The 22023-nt window shown below is 42.1% G+C and overlaps 1 protein-coding gene across 1 annotated transcript in view; it reads right to left on the bottom strand.

Annotated features, from left to right (window-relative positions):
- The window catches only part of PITPNC1 (phosphatidylinositol transfer protein cytoplasmic 1), a 253207-nt gene that overhangs the window by 90671 nt on the left and 140513 nt on the right, over positions 1–22023 (bottom strand). The window contains exon 4 of the mRNA XM_065908682.1: positions 21406–21413. Coding sequence (XP_065764754.1) covers positions 21406–21413 — 8 coding nt within the window. The remainder of the gene's footprint in view (positions 1–21405; positions 21414–22023) is intronic.

The following is a 22023-nucleotide window of genomic DNA, read 5'->3' as shown; positions in this document are numbered from 1 at the left end:
AAACTCAAGTTCATTGAGTCGGTGATGCCATCCAACCATCTCATCTTCTGTTGTCCCCTTCTCCTCCTGCATTCAATCCTGCCCAGCATCAGGGTCTTTTCCAATGGGTCATTTCTTTGCATCAGGTAGCCAAAGTACTGGAGTTTTAGCTTTAGCATCAGTCTTTCCAATGAATATTAAGGGTTGATTTCCTTTAGGATGGACTGGTTGGATCTCCTTTCAGTCGAAGGACTCTCAAGAATCTTCTCCAACATCACAGTTCAAAAGTGTCAATTCTTTGGCGCTCAGCTTTCTTTATAGTCCAACTCTCACATCCATACATGACTACTGGAAAAACCATAGCCTTGACTAGACGGACCTTTGTTGGCAAAGTAATGTCTCTGCTTTTTAATATGCTGTCTAGGTTGGTCATAACTTTCCTTCCAAGGAGTAAGCATCTTTTAATTTCATGGCTGCAATCACCATCTGCAGTGATTTTGGAGCCCAGAAAAATAAAGTCAGTCACTGTTTCCACTGTTTCCCCACCTGTTTGCCATGAAGTGATGGGACTGGAGGCCATGATCTTAGTTTTCTGAATATTGAGTTTTAAGCCAACTTTATCACTCTCCTCTTTCACTTTCATCAAGAGGCTCGTTAGCTCTTCTTCGCTTTCTGCCATTAAGGGTAGTGTCATCTGCATATCTGAGGTTATTGATATTTCTCCCCGCAATCTTGATTCCAGCTTGTGCTTCATCCAGCCTGGCATTTCGCATGATGTGCTCTGCATATAAATTAAATAAGCAGGGTGACAATATACAGCCTTGACACACTCCTTTCCCGATTTGGAACCAGTCTGTTGTTCCTCTAATCCTAGTCGAGTTTAAACTGTTGAGTAAGGCTTTCTTCCTTTCTCCCTGGCTGGCTCCCAATTGTATGTCAACACTGATGCTATCTTAAACCCCTTCCCTTCTCAAGACCCCGTGCTTGACTTCACTTTTCCTTCCTTGCAGTTGATAATTCTGGTTCACAGTTTAACAATGACACAGATCACGTGACAGAAACACCTACATTTTCCCTCTCCTCCATTGTCGCAAATCTGCTTCTTTATGCTGCTTCCTATTCTTCATGAATCAGAGAAAGATGCTGCATTCTTTTTCCCAATGCGGGGGAAAAATATATATATAATGATCAGAACTGAGACACAGAGGAGTCATCAGACCTGAGATGTATCGACTTGGGCAAATTATTTTCCCATCCCCAGTGGGGACAATTTTTTTCTACTCTGTAGGCGTGCTGAGAAGATCAATGAGGATCATTCAAGTAAACCCAGCACAGCGCCTAGCACAGAGTAGGTGCATGGTTATATATATTTGTGAGCTTCTTCTCTGGAAACTTGTTTCATTGATTATTTGCATCTCTCCCTGCTTCCTTCCTACTGCCTAAAAATATAATGAAAAGGGTCATACTCTTAAAAAACAAACAAGCATCAAATATCCTCAGTTAGGTTTCTTCCTCGATCTACAACCAACCCCACTCCTCCTTGTCTTCACAACCAAACGCTATTAAAAGAGCAGTTCATGCTTGCTGGCTGTACTTTTTTACCTCCTATCTTTTTTCTCAAGCAGTGCAATATGGTATGGAAAGGAAAGGAGTGATTATCAGAGAATTTTCAAAGCAGCACTGCGTCTCCATCTACACCCCGTAGGCCTCCCTAAACTGGTTTGTGTGTGTGTTAAGTTGCTTTAGTCATGTCTGACTCTTTGCAACCCCATGAACTGTAGCACTCCAGGCTCCTCTGTCCAAGGGATTCTCCAGGCAAGAATACTGGATTGTCATTTCCTCCTCCGGGGATCTTCCTGACCCAGGGAATGAATTCGTGTTTCTTATGTCTCCTGCACTGGCAGGCGGGTTCCTTACCACTAGGGCCACCTGAGAAGCCCACACTGTTTTATATGACTAAGCAATTCCTCCTGTGACAGCAGCTTTCTTCCCTCTTCTGTTCCTCCAATGAAAGTGGTCCCGTAGGTTCTGCCCTCCACCCGATTTACTTGCTCCAGTTGATCTCATCTGTTCCTGGCTTTTCCATGACTCATTTTTATGAATCCTCCCAAACTGACCTGTCTCACCCTGGCTGCCCTTCTCACAGGTCCAGATGCCCACTGGCTGTCCCCGACAAGGGTCCTCTAGGCACATCAAACTTGAAACATCCATACTGAATCTGAATGTTCTGCACTGTACGAGTTTCCCAGAGCTGTCAAATTACCATGGATCTGGCGGCTTAAAACGACAGAAATGTATCTTCTCATGGTCCTAGAGCCCATAAAAAGTCTGAAATCAAGATGTTAGCAATGTCGTGCTCCCTCTGAAGGCTCTAGGCTTCCAGTGGCCTAGCTTCTCCCATCTCTCCCAGCTTCCAGTGGCCCCAGGGGCTCCTCGGTCTGTGGCTGCAACTCCAATCTCTGCCTCTGTCTCCACATCCCCTTCTTCCCTCCATATGTCCCCCTGTCCTCTTCTTATAAGACAAGTTATTGAATTTATGCCACTTTAAATCTAGTGTGGTTTCATCTCTCATCTCAAGGTGCTTAATTAATAACACCTGCAAAGACCCTACTTCCAAATAAGGTCACACTTGAGGTTTTGGTGGGCCTGAATATTGAGTGGGATGTTATGTCACCTACTGTTTGGTACACTCATCCATCACAAACAGTGAACTGCTGGGTCCTGCTTACTCAGTTTCCCTCCTTAAAGGGAAGACCTGGAGTCTTCTGCTTCTGACCTGAATCTTCTTTTCTCGCTTTGCCTGGTATTCACCCCATAGCCAGTCACAGAAGACCACTTCCCATTTCATTAAACACTTCTGGCTGCCATGTTTTTTGCCCACAATGCCCTTGACATTTCTTTCCTAAATCTTACCATTTCAAACACCACTTCAGAATGATTATCCTGTGTATACAGGTAGCATCCTGTTTGTATTTTTGTCACAGCATTTATCTCCTTTTCCATCACCACATTGAGCTGTCTGTTTGTCCAGCTCACCAACCAGATGACAAGCTCCAAAGCTATTCCAGTAGAAAGATCCCTCCCCTACAAACTGCTGCCATTAGGAATGGTGTGAATCACTGTCTCCCCAGTTATTCAGGCATCAAAGCATCTATTTTACCTCCAGGTTGCCCGAGTCTGCTTTCTGTGACAAAGGGCTTTGCTCCAGCTGGGAAGATACCACTTAACCTAGTCATTCTCAAATATCTAGGGGGTGGGGAAGGGAGCACCCCATCTTCCAACCATGGACTTTCTCAAAATACATGCTATCCCCTAGGGATTTGGACATATTTCCTAGAGTGAGGGAGATTCCATATCACTGAGGGAACTGTCAGAAGTGAGGGAGTGGAAAAAAGGTTGGGAATCCTGACATAACCAAACTTGCATGATGCAAGAAGACAGATTATCAGGAGTGTCACTCACTGACTAAAACTGTCTAAGGGATTCAGAATACTCCTAAGTTCTCCAAGTCACTTGGTTGGCCCACAGCAACATGGTGGTTGTTGTTCAGTTGCTAAGTCGTGTCTGACTCTTTGGGACCCCATGGACTACATGTAGCACGCCAGGCTTCCCTGTGCTTCACCGTCTTCCAGAGTTTGCTCAGATTCCTGTTCATTGTGTTGGTGATGCTATGGAACCATCTCATCCTCTGTCACCTGATTCCCCTTTCGTCTTCAATCTTTCCTAACATCGTGGAGGAAAGACTAAAATACCCATGGTAGACAAGAGTTCTAAAATGGTCTGCAAGATTTCCAGCGCCTGGTATAATCCCTAGTATATCTGCACATCTTGCATAATCCCTCCCCTTAAGTGTAGATGAGACCTATGAATGGAGACTTCCCTGGTGGCCCAGACAGTAAAGAATCTGCCTCCAACTCGGGAGATCTGGGTTTGATCCCTGGGTCAGGAAGACTCCCTGGAGAAGGGAATGGCAACTCACTCCAGTATTCATGCCTGGAGAATTCCAAGGAAGGGGTAGCCGGGCTGACTACAGTCCATGGGGTCCCAAAGAGTTGGACATGACTGAGGGACTAACACATTCACTTTCACTACTCTTCTGAACAGATTACCATGGGGATCAGATAGTGTGGAGTGGAAGTGGCTCAGTCGTGTCTGACTCTTTGCGACCCCGTGGACTAGAAAATCCATGGAATTCTCCAGGCCAGAATACTGGAGTGGGTAGCCATTCCCTTCTCCAGGGCATCTTCCCAACCCAGGGATCGAACCCAGGTCTCCCACAATGCAGGCAGATTCTTTACCAGCTGAGCCATCAGGGAAGCCCCCTGGGGACCAGATAATGTAACATTATATAAGACTTCATTTTTAGAAGCAGATGTTTTCTTTTATTCTTTTTTGCTATTCTGGGTCTTCATTGCTGTGCATGGCTTTCCCTAGTTGAGGCAAGTGGGGGTTACTCTTCATTGTGGCGTGCGGTCTTATCTTGTGGAGCATAGGCTCTAAGGCATTCAAGCTTCAATAGTTGCAGCTCGCATGTTTAGTTGCTCCACAGCATGTGGAATCTTCCTGGACCAGGGATCGAACCCACATCCTCTGCATTGGCAGATGGACTCTTATCCACTGTACCACCAGGGAAGTCCAAAGCAGGTTGGTTTTGAGGAAGTAAGTTGCTATGTCCTAGAGTGCAACCTGAGGGAAGTGTCTAAGAGCCAAGAGTGACCCCTGGAGGCTAGCCAACTAGAAAACCAGACTTCAGTCCTACAACCACAAGAAACAGAATTCTGTCGAAAATCAAGTAAGCTTGGAAGAGGACCTTGAGACTCAGATGACATTGCAACTGTGGCTGAGATTTTGATTTCAGTCTGATGAGACTTTGAACCAAGGACTCAACTAACCTGAGCCCCAGTGGAAATGCTGAGAAAATAAATTTGTGAAGTTTTAAGTCACCACATTTGTGGGACATTTATTATACAGCAATAGAAAACCAATATAATACCCAACCTCAAGAATACAACCACTGCTTCCCTTCCAAATCACTCATTTGGCTCTCATCTGAGTGAAGTGTCACTGACTTTGAGATCTGAACATATCTAGGAAAATGGGATGGGGAATTTGTACTCTTTCTAACTTAGTTCCATCTGTAATGTCATCCTCTCTGTCAACGGCCACTGCTAACTGCCCAGGGGGATATTTACTAGAAACGGATGCCATGAAACTTGCCACTAATTGTTGTCCAAATGCAGCAGTGTGCACCTAGCCCACAAGGAGCAAGTGTGGTTGTTCAGTAGAAAGACGACAAGTTTTGGAGTGAAACGACCTTTAATTCAAACTCCGGCTTCTTTTCACACAAACTGAGACCTTGGGCGAATTTCTTAATCACTCTGAACTTAAGTTTTCTCATCTGTAAAATGGATATGATACTAATCTCTTAGCTGTGGAGTGAGATAATAAATGTCCAAGGCCAGGCCAAGGTCTGGCTGAACAGATACTACAGAAACGTTGGTGTGCCTCATTGTACTCCTCTCCATAAAATCCCACAGACCAGATGGGGACTAAATAGAGATGGCATGTATGTAGGAAGAACCCTCCACTGTGTGTGTGTGTAAGGATGCCCTGGGAGGTTGTGAATTTGCTGAAGTGGCAGCAATAGGAGAACACCTGATCAGTCCTTCCAGCCTTGCTCTGACCCCTAACTTGTATTTTGAGGACACATCATCATATCTTCCAGGTCCACCCTCTTTACTGTCTTCCTTTTCCTAAAACAGCTCCTCTTTCTGCACAGGGGCCCTTTCCTTTCACCTCTTCTCAGATTTCCTTGACCTCTTTGCCAATTTCACAGAGAGAAACAAGAATACTATCAGAATTGAGTTTCTTCTTTCCCAGATTTAAAGGCTTTATGCCTGCTAGTTCACTTAGCCTTATTTTAAAAAACTGAGGCTCAGGTAAGCTAAGAAATAGCATCAAAAGACAGCATTTGGGAGCCCCAGAGGGTCCCATGAGATGAGCCTGCTTACAGGCAGAGGGTGGGGGCACAATGAAGCAGAGAGAGGGGCCATGAATAGCCTCATCCCCCAGGGCCGAGGGGACGTTAATGAGTTCATTTCAGCCCCTCCTCTGCCCTCTTCCTCCCCTGGGCCCATTCAAGATCTGCAACCTTCTCCCTCTCTCTTGTTGACTAGAAAAGCAGCTTGGCCAGAGGATCGTAACAAATATTCCCTTTATTAGATCCAGGGTTTATTTTGCCTCCAACCCCCTAAAAATAACACAGGTATCATGGAGAAATCGGGGAAAGGAGGGAAAAAAACTCTTGTCGTCTCCTCTTTGATTTTCTAGCTTAGATCCTCCTAAGCCAGAGGAGTCTTACTAGTGTTGCTCTCATCTGCGCCCTGCCAGGACTAACTTCCTTTGTACCCAGCATCTGAGCATCCTTAATCTGCCTTCCAAACACAATGTGATCCACTGGAATGAAGCTCTTATTGGAAAGTGATCATCAGGTAGCTGTGAAATCTCCAACACCTGAAACCGAATGTGCAGGAAAGTGATGTTCCCTGTTGAACATTAAAAACATGTACTTGTATCTCTTGGAAGAGATGCGGGGAATCTGCAGTCAGGAAGAAGAAATCCAGGAAAGACGAGTGAAGTACCTAGGCTTCCTGCAAGGATAATTTCCAGACACAGACACACCCCAGTTCAGTGTCAGGAAAGGAAAGCAGCATATGCAAAATGCACGACAGAGCTCAATTTTCTATTCACTACAGACATGCTTTGGAAAAAAAATGAAAGAGCTATTTTTAGTCCAGTGATTGATTAGGGTTGCTATGGCAATAAGAATCACTTACGAGAAGGAAAGTGAATGTAAGCGAGTCTTAAAGTGAAAGAGGGAAGTGCACTGGAAATTTTATAGTCGATTTCTGGGTGGTGCTGGGAGGGCTACATTGTCCACACCTTCCGAGGGAGAGAAGGAATGGTGGCTGTAGAGAACAGGCCAGGGAGGCTCTCTGGGAGCTCTATACTTCAAAAACATGCAGAGGTGAGACTTCTGGAAGACCTGCATCATCCACTTTGAGATCATCATTATTGTCATACTATACCCCCCACAGTGCCCAGTGCATGGTGGAAACTGCAAGCTAAAGGGTATTAATCCCTCCCATACCAGTGAAGCAAAAATTGCATTCTAACAGTATGTTTCTAAAACTTAACCTCATCTGGTGGGGTTGTTAAAAACAGATCCGAGACTCCTTTCCTAATGACTTGCTTTCAGAAAGTTGGTGGAGTCCCAGAGCCCAGACCTGAACCTAGAAGTTGATTTTTCTTTTTAAAAATAGCTTTATTCACTCCCATATTATTCTCTCATTTCAAGTGTACAGATCAGTGGTTCTTAGTCTATTCATAGAGGTGTGCAACCATAACTACAATCTAATCTTAGACTACTTCATCACCCTAAATAGAAGCCCTGTACCTATTAGCAGTCACTCCCACCTCCTCCCCTACCTCATGCTTGAAGCAACCACTGATCTACTTTCTGTCTCTGATTTGTCTATTCTGGACATTTCATGTAAATGGACTAATATAGTATGTGGTCTTTTGTGTCTGGATTCTCTCAGCATCCTTTTTATGGCAGAATAATATTCCATTATATGGATATACCATTTTAAATGTACCCATTCATCAGTTGATGTGTACTTGTGTCCACTCTTTGGTTATTATGAATAACGCTGCCATGGGCACTCTGGTAGACGCTTTGTGTGAACATATCTTTTTATTTCTCTTGGGTATATATTTAGAGTGGAACTGTTGGACATATGGTTATGTTTAACTTTTTGAGGAACTGCCAGATGGTTGTCCAAGTGGCTGCACCATTTTGCATTCCCGCCAGTCTGTCCGAGAGTGCCAGGTTCTCCATAACCTTGTCAGCACTTGTAATTGCCCAGTGTTTCTCAACCCCAGGAAGTTCTGGAATAACTTTGGATCAAGATGATGATCCAAGGTAACCATTCCTCAGTCCAATCTGAGACATGACTCAACACTGAGGTAATAATGACAAAACTGTGGATACTGTACTATCATCAGGCACTGTCTCAAGTATTTGGTATATAATAATTCATTTATTCACTCCTGAACGCTCTCATACAACTCTGTGAGGGTCATTTTACAGACAAGAAAACAAAGGCAGGGTAAGGTTGAATAGTATGCCCCAAATCATACATTTACATGATGGCTCTGGAATGGACTCACTCAGGCTGTCTGGCTCTGAGTTCAAGCTCATGACTCCATATCCTGCTGCCTGTTGAGTATTAGGAAGGCACATGAGTGTCTTTCCATTGGAGTTAAGTGCTCAGCTGGGGGTGGTTAAGCTCCCTCAGTATGTCCTATGGCCAATGACAGCAGAGGAAACATTGTGTGTGTGCATCCATCTAATGATCAGTTTAGTTCAGTCACTCAGTCTTTCTGACTCTGTGATCCCGTGGACTGCAGCATGTCAGGTTTCCCTGCCCATCACCAACTTGCTGAGCTAGCTCAAACTCATGTCCATCGAGCCGGTGATGCCATCCAACCATCTAATGACAGATGTGCCTACTTTAAATAAGCCCAAAGAGGCTTATTCAAATAGGAGGCACCCAAAAGATATATTGGGGAAATAGTTATTAATTTAAGAAATTTACAGTGGTATTCTTAAAGGATGCAAAAATATCCTAGTACCTTTAAAATACAATCATTTTCAAAAATTCAAATGTCAATATGATGACTTAAGATAACTCCTACTGTGGAAGTGCTCTTATTTTAAAAAATTCTTTTTTGGCCATGTGACTTGCAGGATCTTAGTTCCCTGACCAGGGACTGAATCTGGCCCATGACAGTGAATACTCCAAGTCCTAACCACTGGACCTCCAAGGAACTCCCCTGGAAGTACTTCAAAAACCTTGCCCAGAACCAGGAAGGGCATGAATTCTCAGGTGTGAAAAAAAATTACAAGTTAAAAAATGTTCATTACTGCAATGTTGGTCCTATAAAGGACAGGGAAACAATCCCAAAGTCCATCAGTAGAATGTTGGTTAAGTACATTGTCGTGAACTCTAAAGGTTTTTAAAAAGCAAAGTGCAAAAGAGAACAACTTCCTTTTTGCAAAAAGAGGGGGGAAAAGCATGTTAGCATATGCACAGAAAAAACAGAGGAATAGATATCAAAATATTTTCTTAGAGGAGAAAAGTTAAATTATGGGGCCCTTTAATTTTCTGTGATACAGTTTCTTGTGGTACTTGAATTTTATAATAAATATCTACTTTTTCAGTAAGCAGAAAAAATTCAAATCCAATTTAAAAAGTACACAAACAAATCCATGATATCCCAAAGTGACTACATTATCTCTAATGGAAGTCACAAGATGACTAAAAGTTTTCACTGTTTCAAGTGGTTCCTGTATCACACTTTTATGGAGTCTTAGAATGAGGTGGATCTGACAGGTGATACAGTAGTTCAAACCACTTTTTAAATGGCATCAGAGTTCTTTCTTCAAATAATATGTTAAGTAAGTATTTGGTGGCTAGTGAGACATGTTCATAGAAATTCCTGGGCCAAAAGAAGAAAAGTTTGAAAATCGCTGACTGAGCCTAGTAATACAATGCTTTATTTCTGGTTACCAGCCAAAATTCTTCCATGTCTGAGAGCCAGCATTTTACAAGGAGGCTTGGAGTCAAGAAAATTAAATGTAAGAGTTGAGACTCTGGCTTGGGGCAGATAAAGTACTTATAGGCTTTTAAAAGATCATTTCCTTTAAGCATTTATCTGGAATTTAATGCATTCCTCTCTGACCATCTTGTTCTGAAACTCTATCAGACTTGATCTTCTCTCTAATGGAACCCCCATGAAGACACTGATTCTATGGTACTATATTCTGTATTATCATATTAAATATACTCCAAGGCCATAAAGGGAATTTCAGCTTGAGATGGGATCATTCATAAAACTGAACTTGCAAACGCCTCCTCCTTTCACTAACAGGAGACTTACGTTCAGAATGTTCCAGTGAACCTGGTGAAATAAGTCTAACGGTTAAGATTTATTATCTCCTAGGAATTCAGAGCTGGAGCCTGTGCTGTTTGTACAACAGTAGACTGTGGGTGGTGAATCTGTATGTAGAGACAGTAGACAACTTAGATTTTAAAGTACCTTTCAACTTTTAAAATTCTTCATCGGAAAATTTTTATCCTTCCATTTTGACTGAAAATTTGTCCCATAGTTGGAAAGTAATATAAACTCTTCTGTGCATAGAAAACCTTTAATAGACACAACAGTTTCAAGAAGGTGTATGTCTGGCTGTCCCACATCTATTCAGAATCTCAGTCATCCTGCAGGGATTGATGCAAATAAAATAAGGGAGATATTTGAGCTTTCTTGGCTGTTCTGGGTTCCCAGGGTCATGTATGACTATATAATCTAGGTGGGTGGCCCTAATGACAGAGTAGTTAGGAAAAAAAAAAAAAAACTGCAAAGAAGACAGGTCCAGAAAAATGAGAAGGGGAACCCAAGTGGAGAAAAAAGAAGAATTTTAAAGCAAAGAGAAGGCAAAAAGGAATAGCATATAAGTAATACAGGCGAGGATGAATTGGAGAGTGGTTTCCCCAATATAGACTGCATCAGAAGTAAAATGTGGCCAAGAGGAGCAGTGGGACCTGAAAGAGAAGTGGGGGAGGGTGAGAGAGAAAGGGGGTGTGTGGAAGGCAGAGCATGGAAGTATGGCAGGAAAACAGCTGTTTGTATTCCAGCCCACAGTAAGGAAATGAACACCAGCCTCTCCGCTGCTTTTCACTAGCCTTCACCCTACACTGAGGCTTCTATTCATTCATTAGTTCCTCCATTGATGGAGCCTCGTCCCTCTTCTGATATGCTGAGTAACAGCCACTCACGGGAGAAGCAAGGCCAAGAGGGAGAGGGAGCAAATGCATGAATGAAAGTAAGTTTTCTCAATGGGGAATGGTTTGCTACTGGCGCTTCTAAGAAAATTGAGAAGGGAAACTAAATTCAGGCTCATTCAATCTACAGTTGGACCTGCCAAGGCAGAAATAAGCAGATGATGGTGAATACCAATAGCTACACACGATAAAGGCAGGGCAAGGAGTTAAGGAACAGGTGGAAAGAAACTGCATGTAAATGAAAAAGAACTGTATGTAAATAAGAGATTGGAACAAATCAGTGACTCCCCATATACAGGTTGGCATATGGCCAGGTAGGAAACTTCCATATTACAAGCCTTCTCAGTTAAAGATGGTTAACAATCACCCCCTCTTCACCAACTGGGCAAATTCCTCACGTAAATATATACTATCATGTAGTTTAGAGTATCTTAGTGATTAGAAAGGTTGAAAGATGTGGGGGAAATTTTGCATTCACTTTATTTAATTACGGAAATGTACTATTTCAGTGTATCCACATTTATACATGTTTCACTTTATTTTTGCAGAAAGAAATCTGCCCACAAAATCTTCCCGGTTGTATTATTCCAATCGCATCAACTTGAACTGAACACAACTCCATAGACATCAATAAATTGTATTAGAAGAGAAATCTAATTTTCAGCACAAGTAGAAAATAGAAAAGAAGGAAAAAAGTATTTCTTAGGGAAATCTTCTTTGGAAAATGCCTTTCAACAAATAATTTTTCCTTTGGTGATTGTCCTCTGTTAAGTCATTCTTATGGACCTAGAGATTACCATACTAAATAAAGTAAGTCAGAGAAAGATAAATATCATATGATACCGCTTAAAGGTATAATCTAAAAAAAAAAAAAAAAAACTTATTTACAAAACAGACTCACAAACAGAGAAAACAAAATTATGAGGACTTCCCTGGGGGTGCGGTGGATAACAATATGCCTGCCAAGGCAGGGGACACTGGGTCAATCCCCGGTCTGGGAAGATTCCACATGCTGAGGAGCAGCTAACCCTGTGTGCCAAACTACTTGGCCTCCGCTCTAGAGTTCGTGAGCCCTAACTACCGAGCCTGCATGATGCAGCTACTGAAGCCTGAGAGCCTAGAGCCTGTGCTCTGCAACAAGAGAAGCCCCCAAAATGAGAAGCCCATGAGCCGCAGTGAAAAGTAGCCTCCACTCATTGCAACTAGAGAAAGCCCACGCAAAAGCAACGAAGATCCAGAGCACCCAAAAGTAAAATAATAAATAAAAATTAAAAAAGAAAACAAAATTATGGTTACCAAAGGGGAAACAGGGGATAAATTAGAAGTCTGGAATTAACAGATATACAATAGTATACGTAAAATAGATTAACAACAAGGTTCTACTGTATAGCACAGGGAACTATGTTCAGTACCTTCTAATAACCTATAATGGAAAAGAATCTGAAAAAGAATATATATATATATGAATCATTTTGTTGTACACCTGAAAGTAACACAACATTGTAAACGAACTATACTTCAATTTTAAAAAAATGCAAATAACTTTAAAACACTACCTTATGGTAAAGTAGCATATTTTACCTTCTGCTCCCCCCACTCACTCAAAAATAGCTGAATCAATTTTTGGACAAAGAAGAGACTGGGAGAGCTAGAATAAATGGAAATGGGACAAACTGGACAAACAACACTGGTTGTTCCAAAGTTCCGGCTTCCCCAGGCACCAATCGATTGGGTTGCTGAGATATAGAGACAAGTACGAACCTTGAGCAAGGACTGAGGCACATCTGCAAATAAAGCTGGTTTGTAACAGGGTACTCGTACAACCAGCTCATTTTCTAAATGGAAATAAATCAGAATGCATAAACTCACTGTCATCTCCACATACTGCTGCCTTGGCTGTTTGGTCTAACAGAATTGATTTTGCTTGAAAAGGAACTTCCAGGTTCTGTGTCGCTTGATTCTTCAAAAATCCATTACAGTTGGGAGCTCTTAAAAAAACTCTGGTGTTTTAGTCACAGTAATCTTTAGACAACATATTAACCCACTAAAATTTAAGAGAAAAGTAACATTTACTGAAATAGAATTGATCCACGAGTCTATTTCAGTTCAGTCACTCAGTCGTGTCTGACTTTTTGTGACTAGTCTATTTAGTTGGCACGTAATAGCTCTGACCCTGAAGGAAGCTTCTGGAGCATCTCTAAGTTTCAGAAGACTGGCTTTGCAAAATCCAAGGTCCTATGAACAAATAAGCGTGGGAAGTACTATATACTACGGCTCCCTTTTGGAGATTCACAATGTAGTTATTCTGCAATGACAAAATCTATTAAAATCTGTATAACCAGGCGTTTCCCTTACTTAACTGGCTATGAACCATCTTAGTGGTGGTTATGAATGGTTCTAGACTGTATCCAGCTAAGCTGAAGCTCCAATACTTTGGCCACCTGATATGAAGAGCCGACTCATTGGAAAAGAACCTGATGCTGGGAATATTGAAGGCAAAAGGAGAAGGGGGCGGCAGAGGATGAGATGGTTAGACACCATCACTGATTGAATGGACATGAATTTGAGCAAACTGAGGGAGTTACCAAAGGATAGAGGAGCCTGGCATGCTGCAGCCCAAGAGGTCGCAAAGAGTTGGACACGACTTAGCAACTGAACAACAATAACAATTCTATCTTAGCTTACATAGTAGCTTAGATGGCCAGATAGTCTTTTAATTGCCTTCCAAACAAGACCAATCCCAGGGTTCAGGTATAATAATATATCTTACCTAGACTTGTAAGTATTTCCTAGTTATGTAATTTTGGGGTTTCTACTGCCCTTGGCTGGGACTCAGTGAAAGGTGGGGAGGAGAAGCTTAAGATGGATGAGAGGACTTGAGAGGAATGTGCACACAGCACCCATCAGCTCTTTCATTTACTGGAGAAACTGATGAGGTCAAGACAGAAACTGAAACTCCTATCCAAGACAGTTTGCTGCTTTCAGAAAAATACCTCAGTCTCCCTAGTGCTACCCCTGGGAAGATAACCTGAGTTCATCCTGGGTGACTGATGACCCAATTATGAGTAGCCCAACTCTCTTCCCTGGCTGGACTAACCCAAACCTGAACAACTCTATCTCTCATTGTGGCTCAGTACTGTGGGAGGTTCTCATGCAAGTGTCATTTCCTACTCCCTGGTCTGTTATAGTTGACTTTTTCTACCTCTTCAATGAAAGAATTAAAATGTTGGGTAGCACTGGACAGCCCATTATTATCTTTGGGGAACAGTCAGTCGTTCCAACTAAGAGAAAAGGTGCTTTCCATTTGTCATCACCTCTTCTTCAGATTCTTTTTTTTTCTTTTCAGATTCTTATTAAAAGATGTTTTGGTGGAGTGGGTGCTCACAGTAGCAAAGTATATACAGCAACTGTATATTCTAGGTCACGGCTATTGACTTACTATAGGCTTGAATTTTCAATTTTTACAAATGAGAAGAAAATCCTTTTTCCCCCCTGCTTCATTACTACCAAGGTTGAATTGATGCTGCTGAGCTATGTTCATATTCTAGAATGGCCTTTTTTTAGCCCTAGAAAAACAAAATCGGCCCCTTTGGAAAGCAGCCAGTCTCCTCGGGCACCTTCCTCTGTGACTTTATAAACTTCAGAAGAACCGGCAGGTTTTGAAGAACTGGTTAGATGATCTGTCCTCTGGAAAACTGTCGTCATGTCATTCTTTGTTTACTGTATAATTAAGATTTCTTTTTCCTATAACTGAGCTAAAGATATTTTTTCCACTTCCTGTGCAAACGGCATTTCCACATAATCCTAAACACACACAGTCACTCATAGTGATGAAAAAGCTTTTACGTCTTAATAACTGTGATAATACGGAGGCCCAAGATGAGCCTAAAGAGAAAGTTCTCTTAGCTGGATTTCTCACAAATGAGGGCAGCGTGAACTCTCAATAATAGGTTGGACAGTCAGAAATAAGACCCAGGGGATCCTAGGAATAGACATACACTGCTCTGAACTAATGCTATGAGGAAAGACACCTGAGAGCCCCTCTGCCTCTCTGAGCGAGGGAGGAGTGTGGTGACCCCAGTTGGGAGTTTGGCTTTGGGGTAGTTTTGCTTTGGGGCACAGGCAGGAAATATGGGGCTTGGAATGATATCAAGAAGAGATATTCAGGATTAAAAGATCAGGGGATAAAGAGCCCACTGAAAACGCATTTAAAACAGGGGAAAAGATGAAGACAACTGAAAGCATCTGTCCTAAATCCTGGGAGCAGACCCTGTCGTTAGAGAGAAGAGTGGGCTCTTCCTTCCAGGCAGAAAGCGTGAGAACATGGCTGAGTCTTAGTCAGGAGGAGGAAGGCAGCTTCAAAATCAGAACTTCGAGCCTATAACTATGCACCTGCAGCCAGAGAGGAAAAAAGCCAGAGATCCTCACTGGGGAGATGGAAAGAAAAGCTGTGCTATATTTGGGACGGAAAATAAAAGTGGACGAGCCGGGAACAATGTTGCTTGCCTATGGAGAATTAAATCCAGACCTTGCCCTGAGACTCAAAGCTACCATGATCTGCCCTCCATGTGTCTGAGCATCCAGGATCCAGAAAGATCACTTGCCCACTGAGCCTGGAATGACCAGGTGGTGGACTGAATGTTTGTGCCTTCCCTATATATGTTGAAGCCCTAATCCCCAAATGTGACAGTGTTTGGAGGTGGGGCCTTTGGGAGGTAATGGGATTTAGATGAGGTCATAAGGGTGGGGCCCTAACAATAGGATTAGTGTCCTTATAAGAAGGGACCAAAGAGCTTGCTTTCACTCTCTCTCTGCCATATGAGGACACAGCAAGATGCCTGTCAGCAAATCAGGAAGAGAACTCTCATCAGGAAAGGAATCAGCTGATACCTTGATAATGAACTTCCCAGACTCCAGATCTATATAAAATAAATGTCTGATGTTTAAGCCACCCAGTATATGGTGTTCTGTGATGCAGCCCAGGCAGACTAAGAGCAGGTGTCTGCAGGTGGGAGTTCCACTCTCCCTATGGTCCAGTTCAAACTCTACCTGCTCCAAGAAATCTTCCCACCTTTTTCTCAGGCAGAATTTCTCTTTTCTGCACAACCCTCTGTCTGCACTTTGACTCTAACACTTAGCCCTAGTCTTCCTTGAAATACTGACAGCTATGTATTAATTTGCTCTCACCTTATTTTTCCCCGCTCAAGTCGCTTCAGTCGTGTCTGACTCTTTGTGACCCCATGGACTGCAGCCTGTTAGACTCCTCTGACCATGGGATTTTCCAGGCAAGAACACTGGAGTGGGTTGCCATTTTCTTCTCCAGGGGATCTTCCTACCCAGGGATCGAACCTGTGTCTCCTGAAGTCCCTACTCTGCACCATTCAGTCCATTTCACTCCCTGAGCCAATCCTAACTGAGGCAGAAGTACTAATGTTGTCCTAATGTGTCACTTGATTGGCCCTAACACGAACGTGGCATGTCAGCTGCAGGACAGCTTCCCGAGTTTCAGAATTCTCTCTCCTCTCTTTTCCTTGGTTTACCAATGTGCCCCTGTTCTTATAACCTGATTTTTGTATATTAGTTTCTGAGACCACTTCTGCCCCACTGTCAGCCCCTCCCTGTAACAGGTCTGCCAGATAAAATATGACATAAGCCCTCTTCCCTCGTTTAGTATAAGTATAGCCCATGCAATATTTGAGACATACCAAAAATTTACTTGCTGTTAATCTGAAAATTCAAACATCTGGACACTCTGTACTTTTCCTTGCTAAAGCTAGCAACTTTCTCACCCTAGCAGCTCATGACCAAGTAACCTATGTAAGAGGGGAATGCTATCTTCTTGTCTGTACATCTTCTTGAGGGCCACAGTCCTGTCGGTGAAGCTTATGGCTCCACTCTAGGGGCCAGGGTTCTCCTTTTCACACTCTAGTTGCTTGCCTGGCTGGATCCCAGTGCCATTCATTCTGCCTGTTGGTCTGAACCTCTGCTGTGAGCCCAGTTCAGAGCTCATCTAGGTCTGAGTGTCAGCCTGTCCTCTGAGCTGTTGTGATGGCCTGTCCCATTTTGCCTCCAGAAAACTCCCTGACTTGCAAGTGATTCCCAGGATTTAACTGGAATATCTAACTATTTCCCACCAGACTGTGACTCCCCAAAGGGGCAGGGATTACTGTTTAATGAAACCTAGCATATAACATGATGCTTTACACACTGCTGGTGCTTCATCATAAATTACTGTTAATCTAAAGTTAAAAGACGGTGTTATGGGTTAAATTGTGTCCCCCTCTAAATATATGTTGAATTCCTAACCCCAGTTCCTCAAAATGTTATCTTATTGGGAATTAGAGTTGTAGCAGATGTAATTAGTTAAGATGAGGTCAAACTGGCATAAGGCAGGTCCTTAATCCAATATGACTGATTCCAAAGAAGAGAGACTTCCCTGGTCTCTGGTACAGAGACTTCCCTGGTACTGAAGATAGGAGTCCATCTGTCAATGCAGCGAACACAGGTTCGATTCCTGGTCCAGGAAGATTCCACATGCAACTAAGCCCGTGGGCCACAACCACTGAGCCCATGCACCTACAGCCTGTGGTCTCCAATAAGAGAAACCACCACAATGAGAAGCCAGCTCACCACAACAGAGTAGCCCCCGCCCGCCTCAACTAGACAAAGCCCACATGCAGCAACAAAGACCCAGTGCAACCAGCAGTAAAGAAATACAATTATAAAAAAGAAGAAGAGAGACACACAGCGAAGAGGATGCTAGTGAAGACACAGTCACACAGAGGGAAGACAGCGATGTGAAAATGGACGCAGAGATTGGAGTGGTGCTTCCACAAGCCGAGGAATGCCAGAGGCCACCAGAAGCTAATAAGAGACAAAGAAGGACTCCTTCCCTACAGGTTGGAGAGGGAGCACTGCCTTCCTGACAACTTGATTTAGACTTCTAGTCTCCAGAACTGCTATAAATTTCTGTTGTTTTAAGTGACCCAATTTGTGATTCTTTGCTACGACAGCTCTAGGGAACTAGCTTAAGGATTACCATTGACCCAAAAAATGAGAATCTAGAAGAAATCAAATAATACTTGAGAGTTAGAAGGGGCTGACTATGAGATTATATAACTATAACTTCTTTACGTTTTGTCTCCAAATTTCCTCAAACAGAAACATCATCATTTGTGTCCCTTTAAAAATCTGAACCATATGATTAGAACTGCATGAGTACTGTGGGTCAGAGGCTGGGCAGAAGTAAAGGCTATGAGTCCCTCAGAAATCCTCCGTGGTCTGCACAGAGGTGGGCATAAGAGACCAAGATCCATGGTGAGAGAGACTGGCAGGAAAGGTTTGGGAGGTACATCCCTGTGGGGTGATTTTGTCAGGAACCGCGGTTTCCATTCTGTTGCCTTCTGTTTTCAGAACCTCAGTACTTTAATATACACACTTAAAAAATGAAGACAATATCACAAAACATTTTTCAGACTTCATTTCTCTGTTAATTATTCCCACATTTCATTAGTAGCGTCATGAGTTTATGAAGAATAGGTGCTACTGGTTTGGGTCAAGCCAGAGTGACCCAATTCTAAGGCAGCAAATAATTGTCTTTGCGTAGTTACAGCAACAAGAATTCTCTTAGCCAAGCAACTATGGGTTACATTTCAAATGAGAAGTCCATGCACAAGCTTTTGGAGATGTAGGAAGTGGGATAACATCAGCTACCAATCAAATCAAATCAAATCTTAGACAATCCTAATGAGCCCAGTCTGCACTGAGACACACCAAAATATATTCCAATTTATTTGTCCATAGAGCTTCCATGGAACTTTCATTCTAGCACTGTACGATATATGATAGCTTGTGCATCTTCAGTTATGTCCAACTCTTTGCAACCCTATGAACCGCAGCCTACCAAGCTCCTCTGTCCATGGGATTTTCCAGGCAAGAATACTGGAGTGAGTTATCCTTTCCTACTCCAAGGGATCTTCCTGACCCAGGGATTGAACCCATGTCTCCTGCATTGGTAGGCAGGCTATTTACCAATGTGTCACCTGGGAAGCCCCATGATATATAATAATAATGAGTGTTTACTGAGTATTCACCATGCATCAAGGACTAGGGTGAGAGTTCATATGGATTATTTGATAAAATCTTCCTATCACCATCATGAGACAGGAAATAGAGATTTAAAAGGAATTAATCTGCACAACTGTTAAAAGGAGGCAGGATTCAAAAGTTTCCAAAGTCTTTCTCTTGAAGACTGTACAACTGATGGGGCTGGGAGTGCTGTTGGCGGGGAACCATTTAATTTCCTGCTCTTTACGGGCAATATGCTAACAGTCTTCCATCCGCTAGATCAGGGGTTGATAAACTATAGCCTGGGGACTAAATGTGGCCTGCTGCCTGAGCAAATATGCCCATGCCGATATCTCTACATATAGTCTCTGGCTGCTTTCTCAAGGACAGAGACTGTTCAGCCCACAGGCAGAAAGTATTTACTATATGACTCTTTACAAAAAAGTCTTCTGATCTCTGTGTTAGATCATTGAATCATTTTATTAATACCAACAGATCTATTAAAAGGGGATTATCTCAGTTTTAGCGATGAAGAAACTTAGGTTCACAGAAGTTAAGCTCTTGTTCTAGAACAGTGTTTCTCTGATTTCCAAATTATAAAAGTTGTTTTGCCATAGAATTGCCTTTTTTCTCCCGAAGACTGGAGATGGTGCTAAATGTATATTCCTTCATTTCATGAAAAGACATTTTAATATCCAAGAATGAGTGTTCTAATTACCAACAGTCCTTTAAGTGGAATAAATTTAATTTTATGGAAAGCTTTTTCTCCCCCCATTTTGTAAAGGGTGGGTGAGCATGCAGTCATGGACCATCATGAGTTCAAGAACTGGCAATTGAGGGTCACTTCCTTAAGAAATTCAGCTAGTAAGTGGCAGAGCCAGAGGTCTCAAAACAGGTGACACTTTTCTATCTGTTGGGACTATCCATCTACCTCTGACCCAGCATTTCTTCTGTCATTCACTAGTGCAGGGAACCATGCTCATGCCAAGGAAATCATGAATCATTTTTCTCCATGTCTTTCTTACCATCTCTCTCTCCTCTGGATGTTTTTTGTTTGTTTTTGTTTTTGGCTGTACTACACTGCATGTAAGATCTTAGTCCCCCACCCAGGGATGTGTGCAAGTGTAGGGTCTTAACCATTGGATTGCCAGGGAAGTCCCAACCTTTGGCTGTTCTGACTAAAACTAAACACTCAGGACTTCCCTGGTGGTCTAGTGGTTAAGAATCCTCCTGCCACTGCAAGGGACAGGGATTTGATCCCTGGTCCGGGAAGATTCCCACATGCCTTGGAGCAACCAAGCCCCTGTGCCACAACTACCAAAGCCTTTGCTCTAGAGCCCGTGCTCCACAACAAGAGAAGCCACTGCAGTGAGAAGCCTGTGCACCGCAACCGGAGAATAGCCCTCTCTCCCCACAACTAGAGAAAGCCTGCAAGCAGCCAATGAAGACCCAGCACAGCCAAACATAAAATAAATAAAAATAAATGAATCTTTAAAAAAGACTTAGTCTTTTTAAAATTAAAGTAAAAAGTACTCAGTCTTTTTTCTTTAATAACAAATAAAAAATAACCCCCTGTTTATTTTTTATCTTGCTTTTCCCCCCTTTTTAAACTTTTTATTTTGTATTGGGGTATAACCAATTAACAATGTTACAGTCTCAGGTGAACAGTGAAGGGACTCAGCCATGCATATACATGGATCCATTCTCCCCTAAACTCCCACCCCATCCAGGCTGCCACATAACACTGACAAGAGCTCCATGTGCTATACAGGAGGTCCTTGCTGGTTATCCATTTTAAATACAGCAGTGTGAACACTCTTAAACCTGACTGAGTGCAGTTAACCATTTTCTTCTCATGAGAGTTAGATCTGTTTGCCATTGAGGAAAATGATCCATATGAAAATACCAACACAATGACATTACAGACTTCTTTTTTAGTGTAAGCAATGATGCCAGAGGCTCTTAGGACAGGAAGAAATTAGATGACTTTATCAAGTCACTGAGACTGTCCAATCTGAGTAAAATAGTTTGAATGTATGCCTTTCTAGTTTCAAGGTCTTTCTATAAGGGATCAGATCACAGACTATAAGGAAAAGTCTCACCCGCCATTGATAATTACCATCATCTCTTTAATACCACATTGCTAGAAACTGTTCTATTAGAGTGAACTACCACAAGTAGAGCAGTCAAGCTATTTAAAAATACAAGCAAAAGTTAATAATGTAAAGTGATATGAAGGCATTTTAAATTACATTCATATTCTTGAACAAATGAGAACATTCAAATTATTGCACTGTATATAACTATATAATGGCATATATTTAAATATTTCTGATTCTGAATTATTCCTCTATTTTTTAAATTACATTAATAAGATGAGAAGTACAAGGGAAGTTCCAATTACTCCTCTGATCTTAGGCTGAATATTTTTAAATGATTAAATGAAACTTACTGTGTATTCTGGTCCCAGATGTTCATTTGGGCAAGAGGGAAAAGAAAAAAGAGAAAATGATAGATTAAGACCACACTTATACGCAATATAAAACCACAGAACTAACAAATATTGCTGAATAACTATTAAAAATGTGGCAAAGAAACCTTCTGAGAATTAAACTTTCATAAATACTAAGCGTCTCCATGTTTGTTCTTGAAACTCTTTCATATGATACTTCTGTGGTTGGGTAGATAAGGAGTGTAAGACAAGATTCAATTAGCCTATAGGCTTGTGGGTAATTAAAAACTAAAGAGTTGGCCTTAGAAAAGCAGAATTAAAGACTAATAATTCCAGTAGAGCATTTCATTAACCACAAAGGAAATCTTTTAAGTGGAAAAGCAGCTTTTAAAACCAATAAAAAGAGCTTGTTAGGCTGATATTCAAATGGGACCTTGAATTTTCATGTGTTTGAGGTCAGGAACCAAACCTTTTAAATTTTTTGGCCAGTTTCTAGCTCAGTATCAACATTTTGAGTGTCATTATCACTCCACTACAAGTGAGGAGGAAACTGATTTTCATGTTATCTGATTGCAGAGGAAGGGGTCTGGAGTTGAGAGACCCAACAGAACCTTTTAC

The sequence above is a fragment of the Muntiacus reevesi genome, chromosome 18 (genome assembly GCF_963930625.1).
Source record: "Muntiacus reevesi chromosome 18, mMunRee1.1, whole genome shotgun sequence".
Taxonomy (NCBI): Eukaryota; Metazoa; Chordata; class Mammalia; order Artiodactyla; family Cervidae; genus Muntiacus; species Muntiacus reevesi.
This window is presented reverse-complemented; position numbering and strand designations above follow the sequence as displayed.